Here is a 21,442-nt window from a genome sequence, read left to right as displayed (position 1 = left end):
GAAACGTTTGGTGAAGTATTTCCTAAAGAGCATGTTGACGAATTGATATTTGTATTTTTTATTATATATTTCACTGGATGATTTAATAATTTTTGGAAGTGCACATAAACGAAATCATAACTAGATTAGGTAGGTAAACGCCTTCCATTTTTAACAAGAGAGACGTAAAACAGTAAGTAAACTACATCACAAGATACTATAACAGTTAACGATATATTACAAGTTAACTGACATAAAAAGATATTATACATCAAGTATCATAATAATATACAATAAGTAATATATCTTAAAACATATTTGGGAAAGTAGTGTAATAAAGTATTCCATAGATATTTCTCATGTGTTGATCCCTGCCCTAGCATGTAACTGTCAATTTTAAGACTTACATTTAAAGATAAAATTTCAGCAGATGTTTTATCTATTTGTGATCAAGAGTCCTTATTCAACAATATTACTCGAAATATTTTCGCTGTACTTACTCAATTAAAATCTATAGTCAGTTTATATAGAAAAATACCCACCGCTTTCATTAGCTTAGCATCCTCTAATGTGGCAAAAGTATCATCTCGACCGTTTATAAGTAGTGTGGGGACGCTAATCCAACTGTGATAGACTTCATCGCCTTCGGGCCAGTCTTGACCATTGATGACATAATGCAGAACAAAAGACGGTATGTTAAAGGAAGCCCTCTTCAACATCTCGTTTTTTTGTTTGGTCTTGAATGCTGACCTACAAAAGTAAAATAAGGATAAAAGGAAATCATTTGAAAGCGTGTTTAATGTTTGAACCATGAAAAAGTGAAACTAAGATCGAATATGCGATGAAAAGAGAAGACCTACTATAGGTGCAAAGCATGAAATTTTGGGATAAGTAGGAAGTCGATTACATCAACCCTAGTGTTCAACTGGACCTTATTTTACTGAACCTGTCAGAATAAATGGTGAGGTCGACCTCAGCAACATATAAACTCAGAACGCAAAACATGAAGAAATGTGACTAAACATTTTTCTCCGGCGCGGTAACAACTCAGACAGCTAGCCACCCTTGAAACGAAAATATATTACTTAACAAAAATATCGTGTCAAGTGTACGAAACAACTTTGGACTGTCGATGGAGGTCGTCAGTACACGTGTAGTATTGATTTTATAATAGATATTCAGAACTGTATACATAGGGTTGTTATAAGGAGATAATTATTTTAAAATTATTTTGAAATTAAGGTAATTAATTATCAAATAATATTTTAAATTTCAATGCTATTTCATATTCCTTGCATTAGATATTCTTTCACGCAGATGACACATCAAAAATATCGAATTTTGATATAATTATGTATAATGAAATCTAAAGTGAACAGTTTCACAATACACATATATACATCCAAACAATCAAACGTATGAGCACACACATATACACATATACGGAAGAACATGTATATATATACTAGCAGTATGACCCACCGTTGCCGGGTAATAGTGCTAGTGCATGTATATATGTGTATATATGTGTGTACATATTACATGTACATCTCTATATATACATCTACACATAAAATACAAAATACAAAGTTATATCTTGATATCGCTAGTGATAACAATGCTCAAAATATATAACAGACTGGAATTGTTAGCCCGTCTCTTGCAATTTCGATCAATTGTATCGTGTCCTCCCTCTTGTATAGAAGTGTGGCTACAATCCAGTCTACCTCTACTGCTATTGGGAGGGGGCATTTTAAATTTTTATCCGGGACGTCCTACGTCCCAGATATAAAGGTAAAAATAAAATATTTCTACTTTGCAAGTTCGAGTCGAATACTTCCTTGCACGCTCAGTTGACTCGAACCTTGGTTCTATTGTGGCGAATTTACCGCCTCTGGCTAAATATCTTTCATAGTCGCACCAAGACACTTTTCGATGGTGCTTTCCTCCAGGTGTTCAAATCTTTTTTCTCTACATTGTATACTTTATAGACAATAGTCTTTTCTTTAATTTAATTTTTTATTATCCATCTGGACTATTCCATTTCTGCACGCTAATTTTATTTTTAATTTATTCCCATTCATGTGAAACCACTTATTCAAGTTGAAACAATATATCATAACAGTAGCAGGCAAGCTCTCCATATATCAGAAAAGAATAGATCAGAATCAACAGAATAGATTATTTGAGACACACCAGTGGAGATTTTATAACCAAATAAGTAGTGGAGAGTGAAGTACTGAAGATGGGAAGTTTGTTAGTAGCTGCACAAGATCAAGCATTAAGGACTAATTGGATAAAAGCTAAGATAGACAAAAACCAAGTAGATTCCCAATGTAGATTATGCAAATCAAAAGAGGAAAGTGTTACATAGTAAGTGAATGCAGCAGCTGGCACAGAAAGAATGCAAGAAAAGACATGACAATCTAGTGAGAGTGATCCACTGGGAGCTATGTAGAAAGTTAGGATTTAAACATACTGAACAATGGTATGAACACGAACCAAGTAAATTGCTAGAAAGTAAGAAATATAAGATGTTGTGGGACTTCAAAATTCAGACTGACAGAGCAATAGAAGCTAGAGCAATAGAAGCTAGAAGGCATGATTTGGTTGTAGTAGATAAAGAGAATAAAAAGTGCCAGATAATAGAGACAAATTATAAAGACATTAATACGAGAAGCATAGAAAAAATAGCAAAGTACCACGACCTAGCTATTGAATTACAGAGACTATGGGAAGTGCGGGTTAAATGCATCCCAGTAGTTATAGGTGCACACGAAACTATCCCTAAAGATCTGAACAGATGGATAGAGGAAATAGACATAAATCCCACTCTCGTACAACTCCAGAAAACAGTGTTATTAGGGACAGCTTGGATACTTAGCAGGGTACTTGGCATCTAAGGTTCCTTGTTGTAGCACGATTTTAGGATTTTTCTTTTCCAAATGTCTAATCTGTTTAGTATGTATAATAATGATGATGGTGATAATAATAATAATAATAATGATAATAATAATAATAATTAGAAGAAGAAGAAGAAGAAGAAGAAGAAGAAGAAGAAGAAGAAGAAGAAGAAGAAAGAAGAAGAAGAAGAAGAAGAAGAAGAATATTCTACTGAAAAAATCGAATGCAGAATGGCTGTGAAGACAGAAAATCGGCTAAACACATTTTAGAAGACGGGCAAGAGGTGGATTTACGGCCAGCAATCCTCTGCAGAGATTCCTACTGTACTGAGAACTCTGTACCGTTAAGCTAAAAGATCCCTGAGAGCCAAAATCATCTATTTATAATGCTAAATAATAGCTTTTGAAGACCATTTTGTAGACAAACTTATAAGCGCCGAATGAGTCAGTATACTACATAAAATAAAGGAATTCTCGAACGCAGGAAGGCTGGGAATACAGCTTATGAAGTCGGGTAAATCCCCATTAGAAGGTGGAGAAAAAGTGGCCAGCAAACCTCTACAGAGAATCGAACTCTGTTTCAAATTTTGGCACAATACTAATCCTTTTTAGGGGAACTATTAATCGCTTAAATCGACTCAAGTACTTGTCTGGACTGGTACTTTCTTTTATCAGCCCCGGGAGAACAAAGGGCAAAATTGAGCTTGATGGTACTTAAACTTTGAATGTAAAATGTCGGAACAAATACTGCAAAGCATTTTACCCGACGTTTTAACAATTCAACCACTTCACTGCTGTTGCAATAATGAATGAATGATGATGATGATGATGATGATATAATAATAATAATAATAATGATAATAATAATAATAATAATAATAATAATAATAATAATAATAATAATAATAATGATAATAACTATTGACAATATGCCAATTGGTATTCTTTGAAAGACTTCAAGCAAGCAGGAAATGTATTTTCTATTGGCGAGAGTCCAACAGGAGATATTGATTTCCTTAAATGCTTATTACAGTAAACCGTAATTTAACTTGTACGCACACACACAGATAAACATTCACACATTGTCTCTCAATCTTTCTCCTCCTCTTCCTCTCTCCCTGATATACAGAGAACGACACTCATATGCGTATATTGGCGTCATATGTTAAAAACGTGCCCTGAAATTGTGCCTTTGCATGTTAGTTGCCGCCATACTCGGTCATAAACACATCAATACACAAGCACTTATATTTAAGTGAATAAATTAGTCATACATATACGCACACACACACACACACACACACACACACACACACATACATATATATATATATATATATATATATATATATACGCAACAACTGACATACCCACTTGATGAAACACAGATGCATAACCACAAGCAAAATGTATATAATTTAATTAATTTATTATTGTAATTGATAGAAATATAGCGTCATTCATTAAAGATCTCCAAGGGACCAATCACTCACTGAGAGCAAGAATAACAAGGGAGGATCTATAATTGCATCTCTATTTCAGATTATATATATATATATATATATATATATATATATATATATATATATATATAATATATATATATATATATATATATATATATATATATATTATATATATACGTATGTATATGTGCATGTGTTTTTTTTCAATGTGTGCAAATAACACGGAAAAGATATATAGTTACCAGGGTAGCAAAAATTTCACCTAAATACCATGGATGCTACAGCCTACTTATAAAGCTAGAAATTCCAGGGTTTAGTGAAATATATATAGAAATGTAGTTAAATGCAGGTGTTATTCAAATCTTTATACTTCCGACATATGTTTCGAAGACAACATTGGTATTATTCCAGAGGGAATAAAAGGGTGTAAAACAATGCGATCTTCTCATCAGGAAGAAAAAGGGAAACAAAACATATCAATAAGCCATTTTAAGCGAATGTGATTACTGCGTGTATGATGAAGGGAACGCTGGCATGTTATTTAAATATATCTATAGCCCATGGGAACGAGAATGGGCCCTAACCATGCGAACCTGTTCGTTAACTATGTTGAGGCCCAAATATTCTCAAGTTTCACTGGTCCCACTCCCGAACTATACGGCCATTATATTGACGACAGTATCGGTGCGACCTCACTCTCTCGCGAACATCTAGACTTCCACTCTTTTGTCAAATGCCCTCCATTTCTTCTGCACTATCTCTGACACTACTGTCTCCTTTCTTGACATCTCGGTCAGCATTCATCACTCCACTCTCGCCACCGCCATCCACTACAAACACACAGACTCACACTCATACCTTAACTTCTCCTCCTCCCACTCTAAACACACGAAGCTTTCCATCCCCTATTGCCAATTCCTCCGTCTACGCAGGCTCTGCAGTGACGAACATGACTTTGAGACTCAGTTTTCACTCATGGCTCGCCACTTCATACAACGTGGATATCACCTCACCACTATCCACATCACCCTTGCCAGAACACATTCCGTGAACCATGCAAATACTCTCTCTACCCAACCCGGATCGTTCCTCTGCTCCCGCCCACGCTGTCACACTTGCCCTTACCTCTCAAACACTACCCTCTTCCTGACCGGTTCGCGGAACACCTCCGAGACATCCGACTCGGCAATGACACTCTGGTCTCGCGCCATTTCCGCTCTACTGGTCACTATTTGCAACACCTGTCTGTGTTCGGATTGTCCTTGCACAGGGGCCATCCGGACTCCGATTTTCGACGTGAGCAGAATTAATTTTCTCTCTTCGCTCCTTTACACCACATGAGCTCCCCTCCCCTCTCGTCTCTCCCTCTCACACCTACTTCCTCCCACCAACCTCTCCTCTATTGCTCCGACTCCTACTTCTTCTCTTCTCTCCTACTACCCTCTCCCTCGCCCTTCTCCCACCATCGTCTGAAACTGCACTTGCGCGGTGAATTTTGAAAAATTATAACATGGAATGATGAGGCACGTGTTATTTGTCTCTATATTATATGCTAGTTGTTAAGGTACGGTTACTGATGAGGATTAGCCTAGCAAATTATTTTATTTGCTAAAGGAATCTGAAACCTCGGTATAAACGCAAAAGATAACAAGGTAAAAGTTTTTATTTTTCATTCCCTTCGGAAATTGCCCCTAAATGTGCTTCTTCTAGCGTGTAAAATTTACCTGTTAATAGTTTTCTCTTGTGTTTAAATGTACACTATTTTATATTGAGAATATGTTGTCTATTGACATTTTAAACATGCTAGGCCACTGGTGGTGAAATTTCTAAGAATATCCGCTACCCTATATATATCTTATGTATATATATATATATTATATATATATATATATATATATAATATATATATATATACATATATGTATGCATGTATGTTTGTATGTATATATATATATATATTATATATATATATATTATATATATATATATATATATATATATATATATATATATATATATATACATATATATATAACGTGAATGTATATACACTTAAACGGACAGAAGGTGTGAAATGCATATCGTCTAAATAATTGTCAAGCACGTGTGAAATATGTCAATGCAAACCCTTTATTTTTCTCTGTTCGAAAAAAAAAACACAAAGCAAGACTTAAAACGTACTCGTTATAAACTGAAATCCAACTTTTCTAATACTTATCTTAGGTTTTTATACACAATGTTTATGCATGAAAATATTTTATCACACTGCCGAATTATGCACAACATCAAAATTAGTCCAGTTATTTCTGGCACTAGATTATGATTGATTTATTTACCAGTTGATGGACAAAAGGGTGGAAAGTATTTAATTTTTAAGGAAGGCCAACAGCCATAATACATGTTAAAGTGATCACCACTGTTTTCTTTGTGCTAAAAGAGGCGCAAGAAATATTAGCTTTTTACTTCCCACAGCGCAGTGCTACCAATGGTACTAAAGTAATCTTCGATCCCTTTTCCTTCAAATTAGACACGATTATTTTACAAGTGAGATAGTAAATCTGCTTATATTTATAGCTGCCACTGCTTCGAAATATAGTGTGAAATTGCATATTTATTGATAATGTAAAGAGAGGTTAACCATCATTTATCAAAACGCTGCATAGCAAAAATGCCCCCCTTCTTTTGTAGCTTAGTTGCTGTTTTGCAGCAATTACCACAACTATTAAATAAATATATCTTCTCAGTTAAATGCAATGCAGAATCATGGCGACTGGCGTTTTGTACAGAAATGTATTTCAACTGACCAGCAATAGGAAGATGGCGTTATTTGCATTTTTGGCAAACACATGTTGCTTTAGTTGTTGAAGACTTATATGCTTGTTTTACTTTATGTGCCTACAATGTTAAGAAGATTAAAGTTAGAAACCCAAACTCGATTAGAAGCTGAGCGTTTGAAGATATTAATATACTAATATATTCCGTGCGTCTGGTTTTGATTTTATATACTTACTGCGATTCTCTTTAAAATAAATTTTACCTTCGTGTTTTTCTAGTCTTTATTTTTTTAGATCCGATTTGAGGCAGTAGTTGGATATCTAGTTCAGTGTATAATGGGATTTTACTATATGCTTGTATCAATATCTACATAAAATTATTCATTTATCTATCTATCTATCTATCTATCTATCTATCTATCTATCTATCTATCTATCTATCTATCTATCTATCTATCTATTCATACATAGTACAAACATACATATGTACAGATAAACACGTATATATATTTGCTTTCATTTATATACGTATGTATTTATGTAAGCAATCTATTAGTATACTTAAACGTATGCACACATATTAAAGTTTATGTATATGCATGAGAGCGAGTATATTTCTTTGTGTGTGTATACACATACGCACACACATACACACACACACATACATATATATATATATATATATATATATATATGTAAACCTAAATACTTATGTTCGGTTTTGTATATAAATCTACAAAGGCTATAAATAAAGTCTATAAATTATTCTTCATTTTGTGTACTAAACCTAACATATCTACAATTTGTATTATTATTTTAAGTGTTGCAAACACCAGTAAACCCTCTGTTTTTATGATTAATGAATAGTATGTTTGTCTGTTATATTATTTCTTCTGGAGTTTTTATAGCAGTTATTATTTGTTCTGTTTAGTCCAGTTATTATTTGTTTATGAAATATAAAACAAATGTATTGTTTAAAATTACGAGAAAAAAATAACTTAAGAGTCTACGCATTGTTTGTCTGTTTTAAATATTGTCATGTTATTAGTTATAAAATGAAATACAAAAAAGAAAAGAAAAGGAAAACAGAAGATCCGCTGCTATACTGTGTTACTTTTTTAACTTTCACATTAAACTTACTTTTTCTCTTGTTCGAGTCTTTTGAAGATTTGTCAATATTATTAATTTGAAACAATTTTTTTGTTCATTGCTTTTGCAATGTCTACGGTTTAGTGATTGATATTCGAAAAATTTTTAAATAGATTTTCGAACGAAGCACTTGTGATGTGCATATAAGAAAAATATTTTGTTAATTACTTAGATAAGGAATGGCAGCACCTATGACTTTTGCAGGCCTTCTAAGTTTCATAATATTGGTTTCAAATTTTAGCATAAGGTCAGCAATTTCGGTGGGGATAGAGTTAAGTCGATTGCATCGATCCCAGTGCTCGACTGGTTATTATTTTATCGACCCCGAAAGGATGAAAGATAAAGTCGACTTCCATGAAATTTGAACTCAGAATGTAAAGGCGGACTATACACCGCTAAGCATTTTGCCCGGTGTACTAACGATTCTGCTGGTTCTCTGCCTTTAAGTTTTGTAATATTAGCTTGATTGAAATTGCGTTTGAATATCTGTAGTTGATAACACACAAAAAAGTAACTTCGGCGGAAAGAGAACTCAAGAGGAATACAGTTCTATGATGAAATAATGAAGCAAAATCTTTAGTGAGTTTTTTGGGAAATGAAAAATATTAGAGTTCACCACAGAAGAAAATATGAACGCATTGGGTAGACATCGGTAAGCGGGGCGTGAATATGATTAATTTAAAATAGCAGTGGCTATTATTGTTAATGTGGAAGAAATAAGGTTTTCCTATGAGTTTTAACAATTAACTAGATTACTTCTTTGGGGTAGGTTTATATCTGTACCAACAGCATCATCCTATATATACATACAGTACTCTAAAATCGGTTTCAAGACTTCAAGAACTTTTGCCGTAGTAGCACTAGAGAATCTATAACGCAGATCCATGAGGCTACGACACAGTGGTAATAGCGAAAATTTTGCGAATTGTAAGTTTCTTTTGTGTATGATTTAGGGTGTTTCAGTATGTAGCAGTTACACTAACCCATATACGAGAGCAGAATGTCAATGTGTTTTGGGTCAGCAAATGTTCGAGGCTGAAGTGGTTTTAGGAATGTTATATATGTGAAACCGAAGTGTTGCTGGTAGTAGCGGCGGATTGCCTTCTTCGCTTGAATTGTTACGGAGAAGCCTTGACAGAATCACGCGGGCATTTTATATTTAATATTGGTTAAGTAAGGGATGTGGAGAGATATGCTTAAAGATGTTTGCCTTTTAAATCCAATATGCTATGTATTTTGTAAGATTTTATACACAAAAGTGGTTTCCTGGATGCTGCTTTCCAGGTGGGCATGTAAATTAAATATGACTCTAGTGGATTTGATAATGCAAACAGCTGTGAAGTCTAATGCACTGAGTTAGTTAACCTGTCCAACAGCATAAACACAAGCTTTAGATTTAAACTGACGTCATTTAAATTGGCCGACAACTACTTATCTATTCTCTTCTACTAGTGAAGAAAGTATTCAACGAGGGAATCTAAACGTTGAGGCTCAAACTACAAGAAATAGTAAGTAACTCATCGAACTCTTCTTCCATCAGATCACATCTTACAATCATCAAAAACAGGAAGATATGTCTGGAAAAAATAAAAGAACATAAATGTCTTTGAACGTCTTTGAACATAAACCTGCTCGGCCAGGGGTTAAAGAAAAGTAATGACAACCACAATGACGACCATAACGAAAGACCAACATCTAATGGAAGAAATGACTGTCTGGATGGAGAGGGTGTGGTGAGGAATGAGAAGTAAATGATGGAAAGTAACAATGAGTTTTGAAACATGTGTGTGTATGTGTGTAAATGTTTGTATGCGTATATGTGTGTAAATGTGTGTATGTGTGTTCGGGCGAAAAAAAGAAGGACAAATTAAAGAATGAGAACAAAAAATGGGGGAAAAGACATAGAATAATGAAAAGTGGAGAAAAGAGAATAGAAAGAAACGGAGAAGAAAATTGAGGAAATACAAATCAAAGAAGGAAAAATATAAAAGGAGAGGAAGAAAATGAAAATATAAAACGAAGAGGAAGGAAAGGAGAGAGAGAGAGAGAGAGAGAAAATGAATGGAGGATTTTCATAAAAAGATCAATAATAGATTGTTACAGAAAGAAAGCGAAATTACCGAGGGACATCATCCGCATGGAAAATTACAGTCTAGTTAGTACCATCATAAATAATTTTGCGAGAGAAACATCAATTACTTAATGATACTTTTGCAGTTAACAGAAGACGACATTGAACGCAATACATAACGTAAGTAATATTTTTGTAAGAAAGGGTGATTACTTCGTTAATTGTCTTAAGCGCAGACATCTTTCAGTCTTATTAGACTTTATTAGAAAAGTATATCTTTCACTATATTAATGCACGAAAAGAGCAACATCTAATGGAAGAAAGAGTTGTGTAATATGTACAAATGGCATCGTAACGATAGAAAATAACTGAGGAAAAGCTACCCACAGCCGATATTCGCATGAAAAGTTGACAAGTTAGAGCCATTATAATTAATATAGTGAGGGACTAATACTTTTGCGTCCCATTAAGTTTTCACCTCTAACTTGACTTTCTAAACGGACTGATAAAATGTTAAATACAGACGCTTCCTCCATTTACAGCAGAAATTACTTTTTTCACACATTTTGCCGCTGATGATAGAAACTGAGAGAACTTAGCCTGATTCATCTTTGATGGCATGAGAAGGTAAAATATATTGTCCCTCATCCTTACTAGAGTATAAATATAAAAATGAATTATAATCTATAAATGTAGTCAGAGAAATTTCGAGAAGTATAGAAAGGTAATGTATTTTAGAAGGCGAAATAGATTAGAATAAAAATAGTACGTATAGTTTATGAATCAACTGAAAGGTTATATAAAGAAGAGAATACGTTAAATATATGAACTGGTTGACAGAAGTTTATAAAAGGAAGAAGAAATTTAAGAAGCTTATGTAAAGAACAATGTAAAAATAGTTTATAATTTATGGATCCATATTTAGAATGCTATCTAAAGGAGAATAGAAAGCGAAGAGTAAAGCTGTTTTTGATGACTGAATAAACTACCCGGTAAGCATAGAGATGTAATGTCGATAATGTTAGTCAAAAAGTGTCACTTTCTGCCTTCCATTATATGTAAAAAGAAACAAATATCATCATAACAATATTCAAAAGCAGGTGTTCTGGGTTTATATATAACCTAAGTTGATACTTTAATTTTCATTTTTCGGAGGGCAATAAAAGAAAACATCGATATTGAAGTCGATTTAGTGCGCTATCTCTCCCATGCGTATATATTTCTTTACTACCCACAAGGGGCTAAACACAGAGGGGACAAACAAGGGCAGACAAACAGATTAAGTCGATTAGATCGACCCCTGTGCGTAACTGGTACTTAATTTATCGACCCCGAAAGGATGAAAGGCAAAGTCGACCTCGGCGGAATTTGAACTCGGAACGTAACGACAGACCAAATACGGCTACGCATTTCACCCGGCGTGCTAACGTTTCTGCCAGCTCGCCGCCTTACGTATATACGTCTCTCCCATACGTATATACGTCTATGATGGAACTCAACCTGTGATCAAATAAAACTTTTTCTTTGATCCATTTCTCTCTAAGAAACATATTAGCTTTGGTCTCCTCATTCACAATGACGGCTCACATGGCTCTTAAGGCCTTCAAGGGATTTACAAATTATTTCACATCAATCATAGGAGTAGCGGCCGAGCCATCTATATTTGATACCTGCAATGCCGAGTTATTTCTTCAGGATTTTAGGCAAGTATCACTGCGGAAATCGCCCATGAGGTTGAATATTCTTGAGGTAAGTTGCCCAAGATCCACATCCACATCCTTGATAGACTTCTACTTTCGGTGCGGCTTTGATGTCCGATTGTGACCAGAGACTCGATTCAACTTCCCAAATACACTACAGGCCTTAGAAAATTAGAAACTGATCTCTTCTACCAAGGTAGAGAAACGTCTCTACTTTTAACTTTTTTACCCTTCACGTATATTGATGATGGGATATATGACTAGCCTAGTGCTGGTTGTAGCATAACTATGGTTTTCTACAGGTTTCTTGTATATCTAAGTTCATCACACGTGTCTGTAAAGCAGTTTATCAGGAGCTGCAGATTTTCCTCTGAGTGGATTACGAGATAGCAATCATAATTGTAAAAGAAATTACGAATGAGAGCCATGAAAGATTTTGTCACAGCAGTAAGATGGACAGATGTTAAAAAGTTTTCTTCTTAACCGGTAACGGATGTTGATTTCAGCATTGTTGTACGCAAAGGCTAGCACTATATCAATAGCAAAAATGAGGAACAATGTAGGAGCCAACAGATCACCATGTTTAATACCAGATTATACTGAGATGGGTTCCAATAGTTCACTGTTGACACAAACCGATGTTTTCATGTTGTCATGAAGAGATCAATCGAATTCCATGAACACTTCCAGATACCCAGTGAAGGAGACACCAAAAAGTTGGCTTATGCTCAGTGACTGAGGCCTTAGTAAGATCGATAAAACATTGGTACACATCAAGTTGTTCTCTGCGCTTTTCTTCTATCTGTCGGGTTGTAAAGATTATATCAGAAGTACCTCAATTTGGCGGAAAGGCACATTGTGACTCAGGAAGAATGTCTGGTGCAACATGGTCCAGCAACCGACTGAGAAGTATACTTGCAAAGATTTGGCTAATAACACACATGTTTTGGGGCGTTCTCCTTTTCTATACAAAGAAACGAGAATGGCATCTCTTCCCTTTCGTAGGCCGTTTCAGAGGTACATTGCAGGTCAGGGTTAGAGATTAAAGACTCCTTATGTGCAACGTCTCTATAATCAGGATGATGTACTCCTTGGTAGCTGCCATCATACTAATAATTTATTTGACTACCTAGGATTTGTATTTTTTCGCATTGGCTTTGTACGAGCAATCCGTAATTACCCCATACTTTCTATATTATATATATATATATATATATATATATTATATATATATATAATATATTATATATATATAATATATATATATTTCGCTTTTGGATTTGGTTTGCAAGAATCTTTATGTGAGTCCGTGTGTTGAAGCATATTTTGTTGTGTCACCGGTAAAGTTTACTTATTTTTTCTAAAATTTTCGTTGCGTGTTGCAACCTTTCATTGACTCTGTCCGTTCTCTGAGCTGCGTTCCTTTTGTTTGTGTGCATGTGTGTGGGTCAGTGTGTGCGCGCATAGACATGTATGTATGCATGTAAGTGTATGTATGCATGCATGTAGGAATGTGAATGCGCGTATGTATATATGTGTGTACGTTTGAATGTATGTATTCTGCATATTCATGTTTGTGTTTGTGTGTTTTTATGTGTGTGTGTGTACCTCTGTCTCCTTGTGTGTATATGGTTGAGTATGTGTGTGTATGTATACGTAATACATATACGTATACAAACATACATACATCTACATAACAGCCTACTAACTATTCTACCTGCATATAAATAAAGTGTGGGTATGGGGGTATGATTACCTACTACGTATATTTCCTATTTACAACTGGGAATGTTTGGATAAAATGCAGATATCAAATTGACCTAGATTGCCTCCATGTTGATCCTTGGCGTGTTGGTAGAGTATGGAGGACTGTTCCTTGTCGTCATATTGTCTCAAATATTCATTTAGTCTTTCTGTGTGTGTGTGTGTGTGTGTGTGTGTGTGTGTGAGAGAGAGAGAGAGAGAGAGAGAGAGAGTGAAAGAGAGACTGCCATCCGTTAGTCCCGAAAGACTATGGATCTGCGCTTTCGATTGGATTGGTGTTTCTGCTTCTGACTGACAAGGCCAATGCGTGAGTAACAGTCACGGTTGCAACGGTCGCAAATGTGGTTGGTCGGTCTTCCTGCGACTCTGTCTGTCCTTTGCAATCTGACGTATGTGATCTTCTCCTCCCCTCAGAGTGGTACCCAGTGTCTACCTTCATCAGGAACGGTTTCGTACTCATAACTTTCGTGTTATGTTTGCATTCATCCTTGAAACGGAGATGTGGTCGTCCTCGAGTACGTCTGCCGGAGTCTAGCTCCCCATACATTATATCTTTCGGCAACCTCCCTTCAGGCATCCGGTACACATGTCTATGCAGCAGAAACGGCGTTGCCGAAGTAATGTGAAAGTAGTTAATAGCTGGGAACGGGTACCTTGGCGTTGGTGATGCGGTCGTTCCACTTGACCCCGAGAATACTCCGAAGTTTGCGCAGGTGGAAGGCATCCAGGCGGAGTTCTTGTCTGGCGTAAAGGCGCCAGGTCTCACCGCCGTATAGCAAGGTACTGAGAACACATACTTTATAGACTGTGAATTTGGTGGATCTCGTCAGCTTGCTGTTTAACCACACTTTTTGAGTTAGTTTAGCGAAGGTCGATGCTGCTAACCCAATTCTACTGTTCAGCTCCTGGTCGAGTGTGAGGCCATCCGTAATTGTTGAGACAAGGTACGTAAACTCACGGACCACATCAAGTGAGTGGTTATCGATGGTAATGATGGGGGTATCTGAGAAGCCTTGGCCCATTACCTTGGTCTTCTGTAGGCTGATTGTTAAGCTGAATGCACAGCACACCCGGTTGAGATTGTCCATCATTGTTTGCAGCTGCATTTCTGAATGAGCTACTTGAGCTGCGTCGTCAGCAAACAGCATCTTCCGGACGTAAACCCTGCGGATTTTGATCTTCGCATTGAGCCTTGACAGATTGAATAGTTTACTGTCCGACCTTGTGTGGAGGCAAATGCCGTCGTGTTGCGTACCAAATGCATACCTCAGCATGATAGGAAAGTAGATGTCGAACAGGAGCAAAGACGAATCCTTGTTTTACCTCATGTCGAACATCAAAGGGTTATGAGGTGTTTCCGTTGAATTGTACTGTGGCATTCATATACAAATGGAAAGACTCAAGGGTGCGGAGCAGTCGAGGAGGACTCCCAATCTTCTCAAGAACTCGGAATAACCCATTCCTACTTACCGTGTCGAACGCCTTCGTCAAGTCAACGAATGCAATGTAGAGCGGCTAGTTCTGTTCCCTGCACCTCTCTTGTAACTGCCTAAGACAGAAAATCATATCCATTGTAGATCGTCCGGATCTGAAACCATTGATGACTTCAGCTGGTATCTCATCTAGTCCAGGCACTTTTCCAGTTGATAATGAGTCGAGTGCTTTCTCTAATTCCTCTACGGTTGTGGATATGTCCAATTCGTCAATGACCAGCAAACTTTCCCGGCTGTCGGGCGATGTTTTCGAAATGGAGCTATTCTGGGTGTATAACTCGGAGTAATGCTCTACCCATCACTCCATTTGTTACAACTGGTCTGTGATGGTCTCTCCAGCTTTGGTTTTCAGTGGCGCTGTCTAGCATTGCGCCGGTCCTTTTGCTGTCTTTATCCCGTTGTACATCCTACGTATGTCCCCCATGTCAGCTGCTGGTTGGATGCATCCACACAGTTTCAGCCAGTATTCATTGGCACAGCGACTAGCTATTCTTTGAGACTTGTTTCTGGCTGTCCGTGTGGTTTGGTGGGGTTTGCTGTGATTCTCGAGTAGAGCGCTCTTTGTGCTTGATTAGAGTTTCCCGTTTTTCTGCTAGAACGCTGGTCAATTCACTTGAGTTCGCTTCGAATCAATCGGGCGTTTTCCGTTCTTTCTTCCAGAATACACGAACGCCAACGCTGTAGCGGTGGTCTATGAGGGTGTTCCATCGGTGCGAAACATCTCCTTCAGATGGGATAGCTGTGATAGACTGTTAGAGGGTTTTGCTGAATTCAGCGACTTTGATCGTTTCGCCAGCCTGGCGTCGACGCGTTGCCTACCAGAAGATCTGGCGTAATGAAGGATTTTGGAGAGGAGTTTGATCTTGCAGCAAACCAGTGAGTGGTCCGTATCCCAATCAGCACTCTGGAAGGAGCGGGTGATGAGCACGTTCTGCATATGACGATGCATGTGAGTAATAGGTCCAGTTGGTGCCAATGTTTGGAACGTGGCTGCATCCACGATACTTTGTGCTGCTGGTTCAGCTGGAAATATTGTTAGTTACACACAATCCATGGAGTGTGCATAGTTCCAGCAAGCGTTGTCCATTTTCATTGGCTGCAGAACTCGTCTTTCAAGTCCTGGTTGGAGTGTAAGCTAGGTGCATAAGCACTGACCAAGGTGGCTGGTCTGTCGGAAGTGTGCAGTCGAAGACAGCATTCTCTTTGTTCCTTCATCATCGCGTTCCACCGTCTTCAGAAGTGAGTTTTTCAATGCAAAACCAATTCCATGTTCTCTAACATCCCCAATGCTTTTCCCTTGCCAGAAGAATGTATAATCCCGCTCGCGTAAAGTTCCTCTCTCCGACAGGCGCCTTTCCCGAAGTGCGGCGATGTCCACCTGGAGTCTCAGTAGTTCGTTATTGATGGTGGCTGTTTCGTGTGCGGTGTCAATTTCTTGATAGTCGTCGGAAAATCCTGGAAATAGAGTCCGAACATTCCAGTCACTTAGTTTAAGAGCTGGTTTCCTGTTTTTCGATTTTTCGTTTTTGTTTGGTGCGACGTTTGCAGTCCATATTTTAGATCATATGCATTCCTGAGCTGTACGCACCCTGTAGGGCAGACAAACTTGTGACGGGACAAGACTTATTTGGCTGGGACTGCCAAGTTTAATGCGGGCGATTGCTATCCAGTAAGACGGTGAGGTCTCTCCCACCGTCGAAAACAACCCCTGGTGCCTAGCTCTACGTCAATTGAGCAAAGACTATCACTGGTAACTGCGGTTCCTAAGGTCGTCAAGTCAGAGTGTGGGGAGGGGATAATCTCCTACTACCTAAAAAACAATGCCCTTAAGGCGTGTGTTTCAAAGAGCCTCTGACAGCTAAGTCCAAATCCTGGCCTTCTCGTGTGGCCTATCACCTGGGCCCGGTAGAATTATTACTACTGACAGGAAAAGAGGCGAGCGCGAGTTACTGGCGCCCCAAAACCAGTGCTTCGAGTAGATGGGACCCGTTAGCCCCAGAAGACAACCCGTCTAAGGGAAGGAAAACTCTGACTCCAAATTCCACTACCTTGTGGCAAAACATATCATGGGGAAGGCTTGGGGAGAAAACCCTGAGGAGAAATCCGGAGCTGGAGTCCCGAAGGTAATTTGAAGTTGTACTGGTCTCTGCTTTTCCCTTGGATACTATCGGTGATGTAGAGAGGAGGTACCTGTCGTATGGGCAACGGCAGGTCTTCCATACAATCTGCCCAGGCCTGCGCTCTGGAGAGGACTCTCCAGAATCGTGATTCACGATGGAACAACACGGAAAACAATATATATACATATATAAATAGAGAGAGAGAGAGATAGAGATAGAGAGATAGATAGATAGATAGATAGATAGATAGATAGATAGATAGATAGATAGATAGATAGATAGATAGATAGATAGATAGATAGATAGATATACATACATATATTTATTTAGTTACACGCGCATACACAGATACACACATACACTCTGCCGAAAATGATGAGATCTCTCATGTGTTCACAAATTTGAAATAAACGCATTAATTCTAGATTAATACAATTATTTAATTATTTATGCAGCCATTCACAATGCCATGAGATCTCTTTGAGAAAGTGTCTCTGAGTAACACTTTTCACTAACGACCGCAACATAAGAATTCATTCCTTGGAAACATAATAGGATGTTTGTTATATCGAATCTCCTCCAACTTGGAAATATTTTCGGCAAATTTAAATTGTAAAAGATTTTGCTGTCCTGTTTTCAATTATTGATTTCTGCTTACTGAAGTTTCCATAAGGATGAAAACAAATTAGTCTGGTTATTTTGATGTATTCTTTGTTATAGAAAATTACATATGTTCTACTTCTTGTTATGCATCGTCTACATTCTTACGCAGAATTATATATATGTGTGTGTATACGTATATGTATGTGTATATATATACACACATATATATATATATAATATATATATATATAATATATATATATATATATATATATATATATTACATATACATAAATATATATATATACAACCCTCTCCTACCCACGCTGCCGCACTTGCCCCTACATCTCCAATACCGCTATCCTCACAGGCACCCATCATTGTCTCTACCGTATCAGTGACTCATTTACCTGCACTTTTAGCAACGTCATTTACTGCATCTCTTGTTTTTTCTGCCATTCTCTGTACATCGGTCAAGCGTGACGCCGCTTGGCTGACCGGTTTGCGGAGCACCTTCGAGACGTCAGACTCACGCTATTTCCGCTCTACCGGTCATTCACTAGAACACCTATCCATCCGAACTCCCGCCTTCGCCGTGAATAGGAATTAATCTTCTCTCATCCCTTCTTTGCACAACTCACCTTCTCTCCTCTCTTCATCTGACACCCACTTCCTCTCTTCACTCCTACCCACCTTCTCCCTTCGTTGATATCCGCTTCCCTAAAAACCCCATCCCTATCCCTACATCTCCACCCATACCCACTCCTGTGCCGCGCTATAACCCCACATCCTCATATCACATGACCCACGCCGCCAAACTACATCACACTACTCCACACACACTCCACACAAACTAGTACTGACAACTCGGTTCAAAGTCACCCTTGACCACAAGTGGCCTGAACTCTTTACATGTACACCACCCTGTACATGTCCCCCTACATGGCCTTGCTTTTTGCTATTTGAGCCAAAACATTAACTAACTTAACTAACTAACTAACTAACTTCCCAGCACCCACACCGCACAGCATCTGCACACCCACACACCATCATCCACACACCCACACATTATAGACTGAGACACACACGTACACATCCACACGTCAAAGTCACTAACCCGTATGCACACACACTTTCTCACATACACACACGCATGCGCACCTTCGTTTTGGAATCACCATTACTTTATTATCTCCCCTTCTTTCTGCCTCTCCCGTCAAACCATTTTTCCCAACCAGTCGCCATGATTAATCGCTAAATCTACAAGTTATTCTCTCTCCGTTTATTTTGTCTTATTCCATTCTGTTGAAGAACGTAGGCTCGAAACGTTAAAGACTTTATCACTTTCCTGAGCATGAAACTAAAACACTTGCTTGTTGTTTATGCACCTGTCTTCGTCTTTTGTTTTTCTGTAAATTACAACTGTATATATATATATATATATATATATATATATATATATATATTATATATATATATATATATAAAGAAAAAAGGTGAGATAATTATTAGTTTACGAAATTTGGAGTTGAATTAGGAAGAAATTGTATTCGGTTATTTCGAATCTACATCTGTGCGCACATACATGTGTGTGTGTATACATGTATCTGAATGTTTGTGTGCGTTTGTGGTAAATTTGCTGAGGTTATATCAGAGGAAGAAAAGAAAGAAAGAGAAAATGAAAAAAGAAAGGGAACTTTTTCTGAGAGGGTTGATATTGCCTTGCATTCTTTGGTCAGATGTCATACTGCCCAGGTTGAAATTAATGGAAATTCAAGAAGTCAGCTTTATTTTAGTCGTTGTATTTTTTGTTTTTCAGCTGTCATGATATCCACCTGTAGTAAATAAACTCCATCAAAATTATTTTGGGCAGTTTTAAATGTTTGTGAGTGTAAGTGTTTGTCTAAGCGTATATATATGTGTGTGTGTGTGTGTGTGGTGTGTGTGTGTGTGTGTTTAATATATGCTTCACTCAGGTACTCTTAAGATCTTAAAACTTATAATTCAGGGGGTATGCTTGAATTTGGAACAATTCAATATTATTTATTATGTATAATGATATTATTTATTATGTATAATGATTTCTGGTAAATTTGTTCGAAGATTTTACAGGCATCCTCTTTGTTGCCGACAATAGACTGCGACTGCGCAGTGGTTTTGAAAAAAATTAAAATGTACAAGCAATGTGTTTACATGCTGGATTGATCTCGTTGTGTGTATATTTAATCTAAGGGTTACTCGCTGATGAAGACGGCCTCAGTAAATAATTATTTTTATTTTACTGAAATAAGTCAGAAAACATGGTCCGGGAATTGAATTAGATGGTAAATGTTTTTATTTTTCATTCCCTTCGAGAATTTATCCCTAATTAGTGGTTTTGAGTTTAACTGTCCTTTCTAGCGTAATGGATTCCTATGATGGAAGCCTCTTAATGTGTTTTAATGTATACTGTATTATATATATATATATATATATATATATATATATATATATATATATATATATATATATATATATATAATATATATACACCCACGCAGGAAGTAAATAGACACCTTTAATTTTCAAAATTTCTGATCTAAGCGTCTTAATATGTTTTCAGTGGTGTAGAATTTACAATGTAATTATTTTTTTCATTACATTAAATATTTGCAAAGAGTAACCATGCAACGCACAAAAAATTCAGCAGAACTGTCAGATTTTTAATGAGGTGGTATTGTCGGGTAATCTGAGGCTGGCCTTAGCCAGCGAAAAATTGCTGAAAATCTTCAAATTCCTTTTACTACTGTTAATAGAATTATAAGTGCAATTCAACAGCCAAGGAAAAGAAACGACAGGAAAAGAATCTGCGCTGTTTGAAGATAATTGTCGAGGACGAACCACGATTGAAGGCTTCTGATATTGCAAAACGGCTAGAAGTTAGCCCAAGAACATGTGTTACAAATATCTGCATAAGCTTGGGTATTACGGAAGAGCAGCTAGAAGAGAACCTCGTCATCATGAAAAAAAAAAGATTGGGTAAGGAGATGTCAGAAAAATCCAGTTCATTTTTGGATTGAGTGATTTTCTCAGATGAATCTACATTTGCATTATTTTCAGACAGTGGACGTGTTTGGGTCTGGAGGCTTCCCAATCAAGAACTTGATTTGAAACGACTCCAGCCAACTGTGAAACATGGTGGTATCTCTGTAATAGTATGGGGAGCTGTCACCAGCAATGGTCGTTCTGAGCTGAGCGAATGTGTTGGAACCATAAACTCTGAATAATAAATCGAAATACTTAAGCAAGGATAACTTCTGCTGTATTCACATGATGACATAACGAAAAATAAGTTTTTATTCATGGAAGATTGGGCTCCATGTCACACAACGAAAAGGAATCAACAATGGCTGACTGAAAATGGGATCAAAAAGCTTCCTT

General features: G+C 37.1%; 1 protein-coding gene across 4 annotated transcripts in view; it reads right to left on the bottom strand.

The window, feature by feature from the left end:
• Window positions 1-21,442, bottom strand: part of LOC115232661 — a 442,239-nt gene that overhangs the window by 1,816 nt on the left and 418,981 nt on the right. For all 4 annotated transcript variants that reach the window (XM_029802677.2, XM_036500350.1, XM_036500349.1 and 1 more), the window contains one exon: window positions 522-729. In XM_029802677.2, coding sequence (XP_029658537.1) covers window positions 522-729 — 208 coding nt within the window. The remainder of the gene's footprint in view (window positions 1-521; window positions 730-21,442) is intronic.

The sequence above is a fragment of the Octopus sinensis genome, linkage group LG2 (assembly GCF_006345805.1).
Source record: "Octopus sinensis linkage group LG2, ASM634580v1, whole genome shotgun sequence".
NCBI classification, from domain to species: domain Eukaryota; kingdom Metazoa; phylum Mollusca; class Cephalopoda; order Octopoda; family Octopodidae; genus Octopus; species Octopus sinensis.
The sequence above is the reverse complement of the archived record's forward strand: the minus strand, read 5'-3'. Positions and strand labels throughout refer to the sequence as shown.